At 40.3% G+C, this 14,849-nt stretch overlaps 1 protein-coding gene across 4 annotated transcripts in view; it reads right to left on the reverse strand.

Annotated features, from left to right (window-relative positions):
* ARHGEF28 (Rho guanine nucleotide exchange factor 28) overlaps window positions 1-14,849 on the reverse strand; it is a gene marked incomplete at both ends in the record, with an annotated part of 239,958 nt that overhangs the window by 24,819 nt on the left and 200,290 nt on the right. For 3 of the 4 annotated variants that reach the window (XM_084234064.1, XM_084234063.1, XM_084234066.1), the window contains 5 exons: window positions 3,104-3,404; window positions 4,460-4,945; window positions 8,777-8,824; window positions 8,919-8,957; window positions 11,809-11,909. The exons of the other annotated variant lie outside the window; for it this stretch is intronic. In XM_084234064.1, coding sequence (XP_084090190.1) covers window positions 3,104-3,404; window positions 4,460-4,945; window positions 8,777-8,824; window positions 8,919-8,957; window positions 11,809-11,909 — 975 coding nt within the window. The remainder of the gene's footprint in view (window positions 1-3,103; window positions 3,405-4,459; window positions 4,946-8,776; window positions 8,825-8,918; window positions 8,958-11,808; window positions 11,910-14,849) is intronic. 4 annotated transcript variants of the gene reach the window in all.

Raw genomic sequence — 14,849 nt, forward strand, 5'->3', positions numbered from 1 at the left:
CCCTGGTGGCACAGGTGGTTGAGCACAGTGCTGTGAAGCTGTCTGCAGCCTCTGCAGCACGAGTTCGATCCCTGGCCGGCTAGCGAGATTCCCACTTGGCATGGCAGACCTCTCCTGCCTCGCCCGCTGCTCCCCTCAGCTGTGTATTTCAGTCAGTCTGCCTGTTCTGTTCCCCACTCTGTCTCCGGTGAATATTCTCACCCTCCTGCACATCTGGCCTGTGCCCCAGTTCTTACATGCATGAATAAATAAATCCTTAAAAAAATTAAGAGGAGGGGAAGAAAATACAAAAACTGCCCTTAATTGTGACCATTCCATTGGCATTACAACAAGATTTATTATATATCTACTCCAAATTCTTCAAAAGGTACAATTCAAACCAGCTTTCTAGAAATTCACAATTTACAGTATAATAGTTTTAGAGCAAGGGCTCCCGGTTCCCTATCTGATTCTATCATTTACTGAGGTGTATGAACTTGGACAATCATTTAACCTCTCTGTACCTCAGTTTCCCCTCTCAAGTGGAGATAATAACAGAGCCATGGCAGAGGGGTGTTGTATCAAATTAGTTTCTCCATGTGAAACCTTAGCATAATGGCTGGCACTTGGTAAGTATCATATAATTGTTGGTGGTGACATGGTGGAAGAAAAATTCAAAAATCCATTCCAACCAGAGCACAGAGCACAGTAAAATGTCTGGTGAGGTTGAATGAAACAAAGCAATGAAAATTCCAAGCTAGGCAACAGCTAAACACATTTGAGAATTTTATTTACACAATTTTTTTTCTATCAGGCTTACTATTTCAGAAATTCCCATTTCTACCCATTTGAGCAGGTCATGTGTACAGACAAAAAGGGCAAACCATTCTGTAAGGTGTTGCCTGAAAACAGCAGACCCTGTTAAGTACACATTTAATAAAACACCAGCAAGAACACTAGAGGCAAATCTTGTTTGCCAGAATACTGTGAACCGCCAGATATGCAGTAATAGCCCCTGATGACCACTCACCCAAAGACTGTCCAGCCAAATACATAAGTAGGGGACGCTTACAGTGCATGGTCCTTAATCCCAGCACGTGGACTGTCCACTCCACAGGCACGCCTAGGGCCTGCTTCACCCAGCTCAGCTCCACACGAATGTGTGGGGGGCATGGAGTCTGACAAAGACCACTATCAGTCACTTATTTTGTGCTACTTTCAATTGTAAGAGCTGTGGAGCTCTAGAGAGATTCAAACAATTCTATCTGGTCCTGACAACGCTCTGACTAAAATATATCCAATTTTCTGTCCATTTTCCTATCACCTGCTCATCTCTCACTTTCTTTTCTTTCCTCTAGAAACTGCTTATCATGTTTAAGTAAACAAAAATAAATAGGTTTTTCCAACTAGTTGCAAAACTCCAATGCTTAACAGCACACATTGCATTTCTGATCTAATCCCTACTTACGCACACAGCAGGATGTTTCTGGGAGATTTAGACCAAAGTTGATTTTCCTCTCTGTCAGTGTCCTGAGTGTCCTTGGCCTACACTGAACACACAATACTTTAAGCATAAGTACATTTTCTCAGCGTTTCCCTGGCCTCTAGCTAATTCCTTACATATGGAGAGACTGGTTTTGCATATAATCACTGTTTATTTCCTTAGTACATTTTCTATCTCCTGCAAATGTGCTGCCAATTGTTTAAAAGCTTTCTACTTCAAAACGCAAGTCAATAGAAAAGATGGGAGAGACATAAAAAGTAAGAGAAAGGCTGCTTTCAAGCAAAACTGATTATGGTATAACCCAGAGTTTTTGAATAATGCCAAAGCCAGGATGCAAAGCCACGCTGACAAACATACAATGCACTGCAAATGGAAAGCTAATGAATCAACCAACAACACGACATGTATCTAGAAAAAGCATTAGGTAATGGGGGTCTCCATCCTACTAAAGTTGCAAGATGATATATTAAAGGAGAAACATTCTAAATTCTACCTGATCCTTTATTTCTTTTAAATCCCAATGAATGATCCCATTGTATTTTTTCTTTTTTATTTGAAATGATACTTTATATAATTACTTTACCCCCTCCTATATGCTGACAAGAAATAAGAAGGTTACAACAGTGACTAAGTAATATAAAGAATTATTCACTACTAAGAATCAACATCTTTTGGCTTAATCATAAATCAACTTTCAGGCAGTGTCAGACTTATTTGTCTCTAATTCAGGACACTGAATCCCTTCAAGACTTTCCATTGGTGAAAAATTATCCTCCTAAATGACCAACTAAGCATATATATTAAGCATAGAAACAAATCTGTGTCCAGATCTGGAGATCTCTATACTAGTGCTTGTTTTATGTCTCTGAAACATTGTGCTGTGGGTGATTTATTTTACATCCATGTCGCCAGCCATTTGTTTATTCTATTGCATGCCATCTGTTTTTCAGTAGGGAGGTTTCAAGTTCTTCTCATTCCCTACCTCATATCCCACAGAAAACAATTTATAATAGACATAGATTTCAATCATTTGGATTCATGTGGAGTTGGGAACCTGAGCTGCCTTTCTTTTATATTTGGCAAATGCTTTAATGGGATTAGCAAATTGTGTTATTACAAAGTGCTTACGGAGACACAACACCTCTTTTTACAATGACAAATGATGTTAACAGTCTCATTTAGGGTGCTTAATAGCAGTAAGAAGATTTCACTAATGTTACAGGAAATTGCCCTGATAGATAATAAAGTCCCACCACAAACCCTGCTCCTATCTTTTATTTCTGAGAGCCAACAACTTTGTGGCTCAGGAAATCATGGGGTCTCCAGTGAGGAATGAGGATCAAGCTGCTCTGGCTTGAAGGGAAAGCTATCATTTCACCTGCCAACCTGAAAACCCTGTCTGGCTCTTACATCTCAGTTACAACCTCCAAGCCCTCCAACTACGGTCCATACGGTCTATCTAGTCCAAATTCTTAGAATTGATGGCAAGAAATGTTTACATTACAAGCTCCAGCTCGTCAGCACCAATTTATTACCATTCTACAGCCCACTTCAATTTCCTCAAAAGTAGAGTCAGCCATTCAGAGAAACTACACAGATGACATTTAAAATATTAATTACCATTTTTACGAGAATCCTTGCTGCTTTGGTAGGGAGGAGGTATCTGGTGGCAGGACCCGGCAGCGGTGCACAGTTCAGGACTGACATCTGAGGGCTGAGCAACTTCCGTCTCAAGGTCTACTTGACTTCGACTAGTCCTTACCGATTCAGAATCAGAAATATTTAGGGGGCAAGTGACATCCTGATGGCTACCTGATGGAGTTGTTCTGCTGAAAGTGTTAAGTGACAATTGTACTAAAGCTTCATTGATGAAGAATGAATTTTGATGACATAAACTCTCAGATCGATTAAGTTCCACGACCTGTATGAGAAAATACAGAAAAAGTACAATAATTTCTCTAACAACTTGCACAGGTTTTCATACACTTCACAGGTTTTATTTATTCCTAACAGAATTTAGCAAGCAAAAGTTTGCTAAATGAGGTTGAGAAGATTTTCCCCACTCCCTCCTCCCACACCCTCTTAATGAGCTAGTACCAGAAATGTCAATTCACTAAACACAACATATCTTAAAAAAAATAAATAAAGCAGAAGTATTCTTTGCCATTAAAGTGTTTCCACTTTGTTTTGATCAGAACAGCATTTTCACTTTAGCTAAATAAAGTTGAAGGCTTATACAGGAGGTATTTGCAATAAATGTAATTTAGTCAATTTGAAAGGAATAAAGATGTCACACAGATCTTTCTGATAAGTTCTCAACTTTCAGAACTTTATGCTCTATCAATAAAAAGCATGTGCTCACACAATACAGAAAATTAAACTCCTGGGACACAAAGGATCCTCAAACATGGTTAGAGAGGGTGTGAAGAGAACAGACTCTTATAAGAGACTTTAACCTGCTGGCTGAGTCATTAATTAGCATACACATATGGTTAAGGAAGGGGATTTTGAATTTACTATGTCAAATTTATGAAAGCGAATACGCTTGGAATGACAATAGCATTATACTGACTAAATAGTGGACCCATAATGCACATTAATGTTGGTCAATTTACTAAAAAGTACATCTATCCAGAACTTGGGAGATTAAACTACGTAAAAGGGTCCTGTTCACAGCGAGTGTGGCCCTAGGACCCACCTCATAGAGACAACCTCACGCCCCATCCTCACACCAATCCAACAGGATGCAGGCCTTTCAAACATCCGCATTTCATGTCAACACGCACATGCTTTGTCTCTGAAAGGTGTCAACCTCTGCAGCCTGCACACTGAGTAGCTCTTACAAGGTCTATGCAACCGGCAAAAAGACAGACATTTGGTCACCATCTCGGGGTCACCATCTTGTGAATGTCCATGACTAACCCAGTGTGAGAAGCTGCCTTACATGCTGCCAGTGCAAGCACAGAAGACCCCTACCTCCTTGCTTCCTGGAGAAAAGGCGGCAGGAAGGCTACTCTGCCGGCTGTGTTTCCAGCTGCACAGCAGGTGTTGCTGGGCCCTCATCCTCTCCCTCTCCCGCTCCACCAGGCGCTGGCCCTCCCTCAGCCGCTCCAGATTTTGCTGGTACTCCTGCAGCTGCTGGTCCAGTTCCCCACGGTTCCTGAGCAATAGCTCCTCCTGCGACTGGCACTCCCGCTCGCGTTCCTGCAGCCAGCTCGCCCGGGCCTCCTGCTCCCGCTGCTGCTGGTCGCACCTGCGGTGCCAGCGGCGCTGGTCCTGCTGGAACTGGTGCTGGAGCTTGTGGATGTTGGCCAGCTCCTCCCGCCGCTTCTCCAGGTGGCGGGACTTCTCCTGGTCCTGAAAGGGGCTCCCTCGGAAAGAGGGGCCAGAGGACGGGCTCTCCTGCTGCTGGAGGACCAGCTTGTGGATCTCAATGTGGCTGTCCTGGATGGTCAAGGCGGCCTGTCGGAGCAGAGGGGACAGTCAAGGCTCCCATATTCCATTCATTTGTGGGTGGGACCACTGCTATGCACCAAAAGCTTAACCACAAAACTTTCTCTTAATAATTCTGCGCTTCTTCCAAGGTACACCCAAAGACAGGCTTGGGTACTTTAAGTAGGCTGGTCGACATTTCCTAGCCATACAGCCTGGGAATTTATATACAAAAGAAATGAAGCACAAAAGCAAAGCACACCCCCTGTTTTGGAAATGTGGTTTGTGGCTCGTTGTTGGATAGTATGTAAGCAAGTCTTCTGAATAAGAATTCAGTACATAAATTCACAAGATCCTGCATTCCTGCTCTGCCTCATTCTATTTCTGAAGTCTCTCCAGTCAATAATTCATAAGAATTTTTAAGATTCTCTATAAACCTGGTAGAATCCTTTACTTGAGTCCCAAACCAGAAATTACTTAAGCTGTATTACACACATGGCGATATAAAAATAAAAGTCAACCACTTGGAGACCTTTGGTAAATAATTTTTTTTTAATACAAAGCCCAAGAATAGCAATTAATAGCATATTTAGGAGACATGTAAGTGGTAAAGCTAGCCTTATGATTGCTATTTCTTTGTATTACAGCACGAAGGTCATGCATAAAAGACTAAGCTGAAATTCATTTGTTTAATAGATTGCTAACAGGAGGCTGGAATGATTAAGGGAAGATAGATCCGCTAAAGCCCAGAGGACATTACCAACCAGATTAAAAAAACATTTTGAGTTACGGTATCTGCCTATGAAATGTTTGGCTGCATCACAGGAAATAATTGCCAAAATTTGGAAGGATTCCACAAAACCAAAAAAGTCCCTATATATGCCCTTGGAAGCTTTTAATTTTAAAAGTTCCCATTTAAAGCACAAAGCAGCACAGAAGGGACAAATTGAACTGGCCACATACTGGGTATGTGTGTGTGTGTTGACTCATTATGAGAAATTATTGCTCTCCTAGGGATAAATACACATTTTTCTTTCCTAAGAATTTTTAAGACTGTACATGTAACAGATGCTGGGAAGACAGGGATTTGACCATTAGTTATTTGTTACATCAGCAGTCCCATAGGTCGGAAGGCTAAAGAACTAAGAGATATTTTATTTTATTTTTTTTTAAGATTTATTTATTTATTTATTTATACAAGCACTGGGTACAGTCAGAAGCGTGGGAGGGTGAGAGAATTCACCAGAGCCAGAGCGGGGCACAGAACAGGCAGACTGACGAAACACTCTGCTGAGGGGAGCAGCGGGCACAGCAGGAGAGGTCTGTTGCACCATGTGGGACCCTTGCCGGGTGCCGGGGATCGAACCGGCGCTACAGAGGCTTCAGGCAGCTTCGCAGCCCAGCGCTCAACCGCTGCGCCACCAGGGGAGGCCCCTTAAGGGATATTTTAAATTGGTGCTTGTCTTACAACATAACTCGAGAGTGTATTTGTTGAGGCCTTTTGAAATAAAATTAGTATTTTCAAATTTGAAAATTACTTTAAAAGTTTCAAATTTACCTGAGTAATGTCTTTTTTAGAAATTATTATAAAGCAAACAGTGATTTTATCATTTAGAATTTAGACTAATTACTTTGAGCTTTAAATATGAAATAATAAGCACATAAATAATATACCATTCAAGACTCTGCTGACCTGGCCAGAGCAAATTGTAGACTGTATGTCACCAGCTAATTCTACTAAACCCCAAGGGCATCAGTGGAATAAACAACAACAAAAAAATCCAGTATTTTATATGTCAAAACTATCATAGCCAATAACTCCCATGTAAGGGTTACAATTTGTACCATGAAGTATTCTTCGTTCTAATTAACACTTGGAATAAGAATGGTGACGTTCTCTTTTCTGCACAGGGGTAGAATTTGGATATTGGAGATTCATTTTCACACTTAAAGTTTTCACTCACACTTAGGAAAGAGAACAGCTCTGCTTTTCAAGTTTAGGGAAATTCCTAATTCACTCTCTCAACCTTTTCTTGCTGGAATAACTCTGTCTTCTCTTGCCTTGCCTAAATTTCATGTTGAATTATATTCTCCTGATAATATACAGATCAAATTTCATTTTCATCAGATTAGAAATACTTACATAAAAACTTTAATAATGCATTAGAGAGCCTGTTTCAAAAGAGAGACTGTGCCTGGAACAGAAACTTTTCAGAGCCCACAGCCTTTGAGCAGGTACAGAGCTTTTGTTCATAGAATCCACTATAGAATTTGAATTTCTCATGTTGCTTCAGTCTAATGTGTTGCAAAAATTAGGACATTTAGATCACCTGCTTTTCTGAATATTGACTCCACATAGGGCTACATTCAAATTACGAAAGACAACTTTGGAAGTATTTTCTCCAGGCAACACAAGTCATATTGGTCAATGTTTTCATCTCCCAAAAGTTAATGAACGTTACTGGAACTATATGCCGTCTCAGCTAATTTAAAAGAAATTTTTTTACATGATAAATTAATTTTTAAGAACATCTACTCCATTCCAGCATATCTAATGTGAGACACTAAAGGCATTCCCACTAGATTTTGATTTAAGACAAGAATGCTGTCACCACCATTATTGACCACATTTTCAGAAAGTCACGCCAAAGCAGCATGCCAAGAAATAATAGAAAAACGATTAGAACAGACAATAAAATTCAATGAGTTGGCCAGTTACAAAATAAATATTTTTTTAAAAAAAATCAATTATTTTACTTATACCAGCAACCACCATTGAGAAAGCATAATAATGAAAAATAAATTCACAAAAGCAACATAGAGACAAAAGTTTAGGAATAAACTTAGGCTTCCCCCCCACTCCACCACCACCACCACAAAAAAAAATTAATAAATAACAATAACACAGCTTCTACATGAGACAATTGCAAAGTTTTTTTGGCAGAAGCTAAGAGATGACTAGCAACATGTTCTCAGACAAGTGAACTGATTGTTGTACAAGTGCCAATTCTCCCCAATTTAATTTATAAATAAGAGATTTCAATGTCACAGACTTGGTAAGAGGTACAAAAGTTCAATGTGACTCTAAAGTTTTTAGGAAAGAAGATATAGATAAGCATAGAAAAATACTAAGAGGACACAAGGACTGCCATGTATTTAAATATAACCCCAAATTTTAATAATGAAGACAGTGGTGTTCCAGCAAGAACAGGCAGGTGACCAACAGAACGTAAGTGAAAGAAGTCTTGACAAAACTTAAAGTAGATAAGAACACATCTGATGTAGCATGACTTCACATTTTTTTTTCTGGCAAAAACTTAAGTCAGTCATAATTTTATCTTCTTTCAATATTCAACAGGTATAAGATAGGATGGATGGATGGTCCATAAACCAGTGGGGCGGGCACTCACAAAGCTGGTAACTTTTGTGGATGAAGAAACAAAAGAATGAAGGAGTATGTGTATGACTTAACAGCCGTAGAGGCCTAAGGCCACATGTGGAAGTGAAAAGACTTAGGTGTGAATTTAAGTTTTCACCAGAAATGTGAAGTCATGTATACTCATCTAGGAGTTTCACTGTAAGCTTCAACCCAGATCACACTCATCAATAATTTTTAGATATGAACCATTTTATGGTTTCAGAGCAGAATGGTGTAAAATGTAGTAGTGGCACTGCTTAATGATCACAAAACCAGGCGAGGTCCATCTAACCTCATCGCGCGGCACATGGGGGCTGGCATTCTTTTAGGCTCATTCGCTGCCTCTCAAATGTTCTAATTTTTAAGGTCTGGGAATCATCAAATAATGTGAATTGCATTAAGTGAAACATTTACAATGTCAGTGATGGGAGGAGTGTGGTTACCTGAAGGCTGTATAAGAGACGGGTCAAATTCTGTATCGCTTGTATAATCTGGAAAATAAGATTATAAGTGTCAAATTCTTGAAACAGCATTCATTATCCACAAGAAGAAGATGGTGATCTATTGAAAGTATGCATAGCTCACCTCTGACTGTGAAGAGACTGGAAAATGTCTATATTCCACCTAAAATACATAAAAACATAAGAAAATAACCACCCTACTTTTGAAAAGCTGCACTATAGTGTTCCCAAATGTCTGACCTTGGGCAAGTCACTTCACCTCCTCTCAACTCTTCTACAGTGACTGCTTCTTCCCCGAAATCAAAGCCTATGGATTTAAACCACCCTTGATGAGTGTCATCTCTATGCAAACCTGGTATTTGAGATGCACAGTGACTTTTCACCCAAATCGCCCTTAAAACTAGAAGGGATAACAGTATGGAAGCAATGCAAACTCTATGTGGCAATATTTACCTTGTGCAAACCACACTGTGAATTGGGCACCCTGGGCCCAATGGAAGTTGTCGCCTGGGCCTGGTGGACCTTTGCATCCTGGAGGCCAAACTCGGGAGCTGAAGAACATCATGTCTGGCCTCTACTTCCCTTTCTCAATATTTAATAAATTCATAAAGCTAAAATTCATGAAGCCAGTGGCTAGGGAAAGACAGCAGACCTAGAAGTGGCCCAGAGGCATGTGCTTAGCAGGCCTGCTCCAAATACCAGCACTCAAGTGGCTGCACCCCGCTGTGAGATCCTTAGAGGAAGCTCTATCAGCAGAAGTCTTGAATGAGCCTGCAGGAGACCAGATACTCCCTGGGAATGGGCCTATGCCTCATTCTCTGTCTCCCCCACAACACACATTTAGAGCACTTGTATAACATGAGGTTCCCAGCGTGCAGAATTAAATGTCTGCCCCACATTCATTGTCTGTCTCATCATACTAGGATGTGAGTCCATGAGTAGCAGGACTTCATTTGTATATTCAATGCTACCTCCACAAACCTAAGAGTAAGGCCTGGCATGTAGTGTGGACACTAACACTTGATTCCATATGTAAACACAGGGACTCAGCAGGAGGTCAGCTTCCCCGCCCTCCCAAAGCCTATTGTCTCCTGTACGCTGCTTGCTCTTATGTGAGCAGCTATAAATTAAAGCCACAGGAAACACCCAGCAGTGGCAATGGTCTCAGGTAACTTTCGACTTCTTCAGTTCAGTTCGTTCCCAATGATGATGCCATAAGCTAGACTGATCCCTACCCCACTCCAACACTCTTCCCTGACACTGTCAATAAAAAATGTCATTACTAAGGAGCACCTCTAATAGTGGAAGCACAAAAGATGGAAAAGGAGTCATTAGATCTGTGGAAGAGACCAGGGGCTAAGAAAACCTATTCTGTCATAAGTTTTGGTATTCTCTCTGTTCTTCTGATTCTGTCCTTGCTCCACACACCATTTCTTTTGTAATAAAAAGATTGCATAGCATAGAATTTTTATATTCTATAAAATTGCAAACATAGACATGAGCTGGATTTTGCTACATGTAGTTACTTATTCCCAAAATCTCTGGGTTTCATACAAGACAGTAATTTCCAGTACCATCTTTTTAATGGACTTGGTTCGCCACCTAGTGGTGACAGTGCATGGTGCAGTTGGTAAATACACAGGATATTTTGCCATTGGGGGTACAAATTTTTCAAAAACTTGGAAATGCATTTTTTAATTAAAAAACCTTACTTTAATAAAGAAGCTAATTATGGAATATCCATTACACACTTTGAAAAAGTTTTATTTCAAGTGATCCTGCCTTATATGTCAGTGTATTTAATTTTTCAAAATGCTGTTTTAATGGCAATTTTTTTTCAGGCAGATTCATTCAACAGAGGAACCTGGACACTTAATCTCACTCACCTGTGGCATTAGGATGGGGCCAGCACAGCTTTCCATTCAAGAGGAAAGTGTTACTAAGCAACCATTCCTTTTTCCCTTCAATAATATAAAAGCAGCTGAAAGTAACAGACTTAAAAGGGTGCACTGAAAAGGATGGAAGGCAGGAATGCTTTATGGAGAAATAATTTAAAAGCTTATAGTCAGAGTAAGTGGAATAAAATACTGCTATCTTATTTTCACTTTGGCCTATGAAGTTAAAAAAAATCAATTATCTTTTCTATGGACTTTTAAAAATCTCTGGAGTTGGTTTCTTAGTTGTATATAATATATAAAAAACATAACATACATACATATATATATATATATATAAAGATCTGACATTATTTTCCCACATTACCCACATAGCTGTCTGATAATGTACTTTTATTTGATTTTAGAGAAAGTTAAACTCTTGTGCCCCAGACAAACCTGGGGAAGACAAATAGCCACATCCCAGAACAATATTCTTATTCCATTTCTGACATCTCAATTTCACTGGAATAGGAAGTGTCATGCATTTAATTTTTAAAATACAGTCTAATAAGCTCTGTGTATAGTAAATCAGAAATGTTGGAACCACTTTGCCCCAAGCAAAAATTGACCAGGTTAAATAAAAGCCTATCACAAAAAAAGTAGGTGACAGTGTGAGTGGTTACAGGAGAACGATTTGAAAGGAGAAGGAAGGAAAAGAAAATGACAAAAGCAGAATAGTCCCAAATTAAAATTGTTTCAGCCACTTTAGCGCCCCCTGGTGGCATCTGGCCCTGGTGCCCAGAGCAACCTCTGAGCCAAGAGTTGTTCAAGGTAGCAGGTGGAAAGCTACAGGTTCCTGCAGAGCAGAAAGTGAGGCAGAAGTAAGAGTGCAGACACACATAGACATTTGAGTTTTAAATCTTTTTAATCACTTTTCGATTGTTTCTTTGTTCACACCTCCATGATATAAGAGCAAGAACATTTTAAGAAGAATTAGTCAGGAAATTTAAACATGAATATTGAAGCTGAGAACAGTTCAGGAAAATATTTTCACTCCACTCACTGCCATAGACAGCAGGACCTGAGGTCATTTTATCACACAAGGAAACCGGTGCCCAACAAATCAGTTCACAATACCTTCTCCCCTGCATCAGAGACCGCCAGGTCGGTTCCCACACCCTGGGTCCCGGGATCCACATCCCAACAGCCTCTTCCTTCTGCCCCTTCTGTGACTAGTGCTGGAAGCACACCGTTGAGACAGAAACAAAAAGACATCATCAAACATCAGCAGCCTGGGTTCCTTTGTACATAGTCGACACATATTTTGAAATAAGAAACATCACACAATCACAGGCATTAAATATGCTTCTACGAGGTGCTGAAACAGCACAGAGCAACACAGAGGCCCTGCCCTCAGGGAGCTTACAAACTAATAGATACCACACTGACAGCTGGCGTTCATGATCACACATCTTTTTCTTTTTTCGTACAGAGAGGCATTTGTGTGATGCTTGTAGTGCTGAGAGGGTAGATTCTACATCTCACTTTCACTTAGTAGGACAAACTGAAATTGTGAACAGGCCTGCGGAGCAAAAGCACAGCCGACAGACCCAGGTCTGAGCATGGACCCTCCCGGCCCAGCCCGAAGCAGCAGCCATGAATGGGGTGAAGAGTCAGACAGTGGGGAAGCATCTCTCTAAGCAGGTGAAGATGGCTCATAGGTTATGACCCTGTGGTCACACAAACTGAAAACATGTCCCCATCTTGAAATAATTTATTTTTTTAATCATTTCCAAGTGCTTTCCCCTCCCCTTCTTATTTAATAAGAAAAAAATTCTTATTTATGCTCTGAATTCTGCAAAACTTTAAGTACTGTATATTTAGCCTATGAAACACAGATACAGTTCTAGTTCAGAAGTATTAAGTACCAAATACAGGTTCCACCCTACCCCTCAAAACTCCATGGGTGAGATTTTATTTCTTTACCCATGTGAACATGGTTAAATGTATGCTATGGTCACCTTGCACTGATTAAAATTAGACTTTCCAGAGCCCTTTCACACATAGTATTTCATTGAAACCACATCCAATCAGAATCTAAATGAAATATTTATTCTGTGACATTAATTTTTTCCCACTGCCATCTTGAAACTTTATTCCTAAGAATAAAATATAAGTTAAAGGTTTTGTTTTTTTCTTTGTTTAAATAAAAAATATTTAGGTCTTTGGGAAATGAGAGTCCTTTATGACTCAAAAGGCCTCTTCTATTACAAAGTTTTTGGTTACGCAAAAAGTGCTCTAAATTATATATATCAGCTAAAAAATTAAGTTCATTTTGCTCGAACTAGTCAACACTTACAGTGACGGAACATTTTATAGAGATTTTTCTACCACTCAGAACTGGTTCCACCAATGGATACTATTCTTAACTCTAGAGAGATGCCAAAGGCATTACCAAAGAAGTGGCAATCCTCTCCCTCTCTCCCTCTGTGGAAATGAGGACAATCAGTAATGAGGCAAGAAATGATGAACCAAAGGAGGGTGGAAGAACGGCATGGAGGTCAAGTCCCTCTAGTCCTGTATTCAATTTCAGCGAGGAGAAGAGGTTCTCAGGAATTTTACAGGAAGTACATTATACTGGTCCACCCAATCAGATATACTTGAAAACTCGAGGCGCCTGTTGGTCAAAAACTCAGACTGACATAGGCCTTACTTAGAAGGACGCTGTCCTCAATCACAGAACTGACCTGCGCAGTTACAGGCCCTCCTTTACAAACAGCATTTCGCTCTCGTCAACTTTATAAAGAGAACTGAGCTCTTGTAGCACCATGATCCAAAGCAGCCTAGCACTGAGGTATCTCTGAGGTACAGGCCTCTGCCCATCTGGCCCTGGACCTCATTCAGTGGGATCCTCATACATCAGGATCAGCCTCTCAGTGGTTCTAGCAGAGGCCGTGGGCCTTCCCTGGAACTTTCCCAGGTCATGGGAGATGTGGGCACAGCCGGGAGGACTACCACTGCCTGGCCTGAAGGGCGGGAAGGTACGACCCTGGTCTCTGAGCAGCTGCAGGAGCCGAGAGGAACCCTCCAGCTGTCCCTGGGGGAGGCCAAGCAGCAGACCCTGCGTGTATTTTTAGATAGAGCTTCCTCAATGGCATAATGAGGTTCTTCTTTAGGGAGGAAATCACCCAGGGCAGTACAGCTCCCCTGATGAATCTGGGCTGTGTTAAAATGAAAAACATATGTGCATGTTCTGAAACTGGAAACCCAGGATTAGATAAAGCAAGACTCCAGAGGAGAAAATAATTATTGGTGTTTGTTAAAAAAAAAAATACATAGAATTAAAAAGTTGTGTGACCTCCATATATCTTAATTAACCAAGGAATGCCACTGAAGAAATTCTAAGACAATTTAATCCTCCAGTCTCTAGTTACTAAAGACATTTTCTCTTATGCATATAAGACCTGATAGAAGTCAGATTTTTAACCATCCAAACATGATGAAAAATATACTCTTTAGCTCTTCTTTCAGAAGCCTTGAGGGAATTAAATATCTAGCTCACACCAAACATGTAACAATATCATTAGGCTCTAAGAATTATCTAAATCAGTTGTCTACATCCTATCTTTCTGTATTAAAATATATTGAAACAACATCTTAACAAATGAATTCTGGCCTGAACTGAAGTGATAACATAGATCAAGAACCTTTTGGCACTTCTGCTTTTAACTACACCCAAACCTTGTGTGTGTGTGTTGTGTGTGAGTGAGTGTGTGTGTGTGTGTGTGTGTGTTATTCCTTGTCTGGCTAACCTACCTGTACCTAGAGGAGGCTAGGAAACACATGGAGCAGAGTTGAGGGGTCCAGCTGAGCCCAGTCTCCCCAGCTGACTTCCAGTGGACCCATAGAGGTGTGAGTTAAGTTCTTGACAGTGTATGCCACTGAGTTTCTGTAGTTACTACATAGCAATAGGCAAACTGGCACAACATATGAATATCTGCCTTCAGATATATACACATTCTGCATGTATAAAGCAAAGCAGCAGTAATCAAAGATGGCAGTGATTTCTTGAACAAAAATAACTTAAAACTCTCAAAAGTGAAATTATTTTATTTTTTCCAAAAGTGAAATTATAAAGAAAATAGATGGAATTTCTTCCTCTGAGACGTCTGCCTTGG

This window comes from Talpa europaea (genome assembly GCF_964194135.1).
Source record: "Talpa europaea genome assembly, chromosome: 5".
In the NCBI taxonomy this organism is placed as follows: Eukaryota; Metazoa; Chordata; class Mammalia; order Eulipotyphla; family Talpidae; genus Talpa; species Talpa europaea.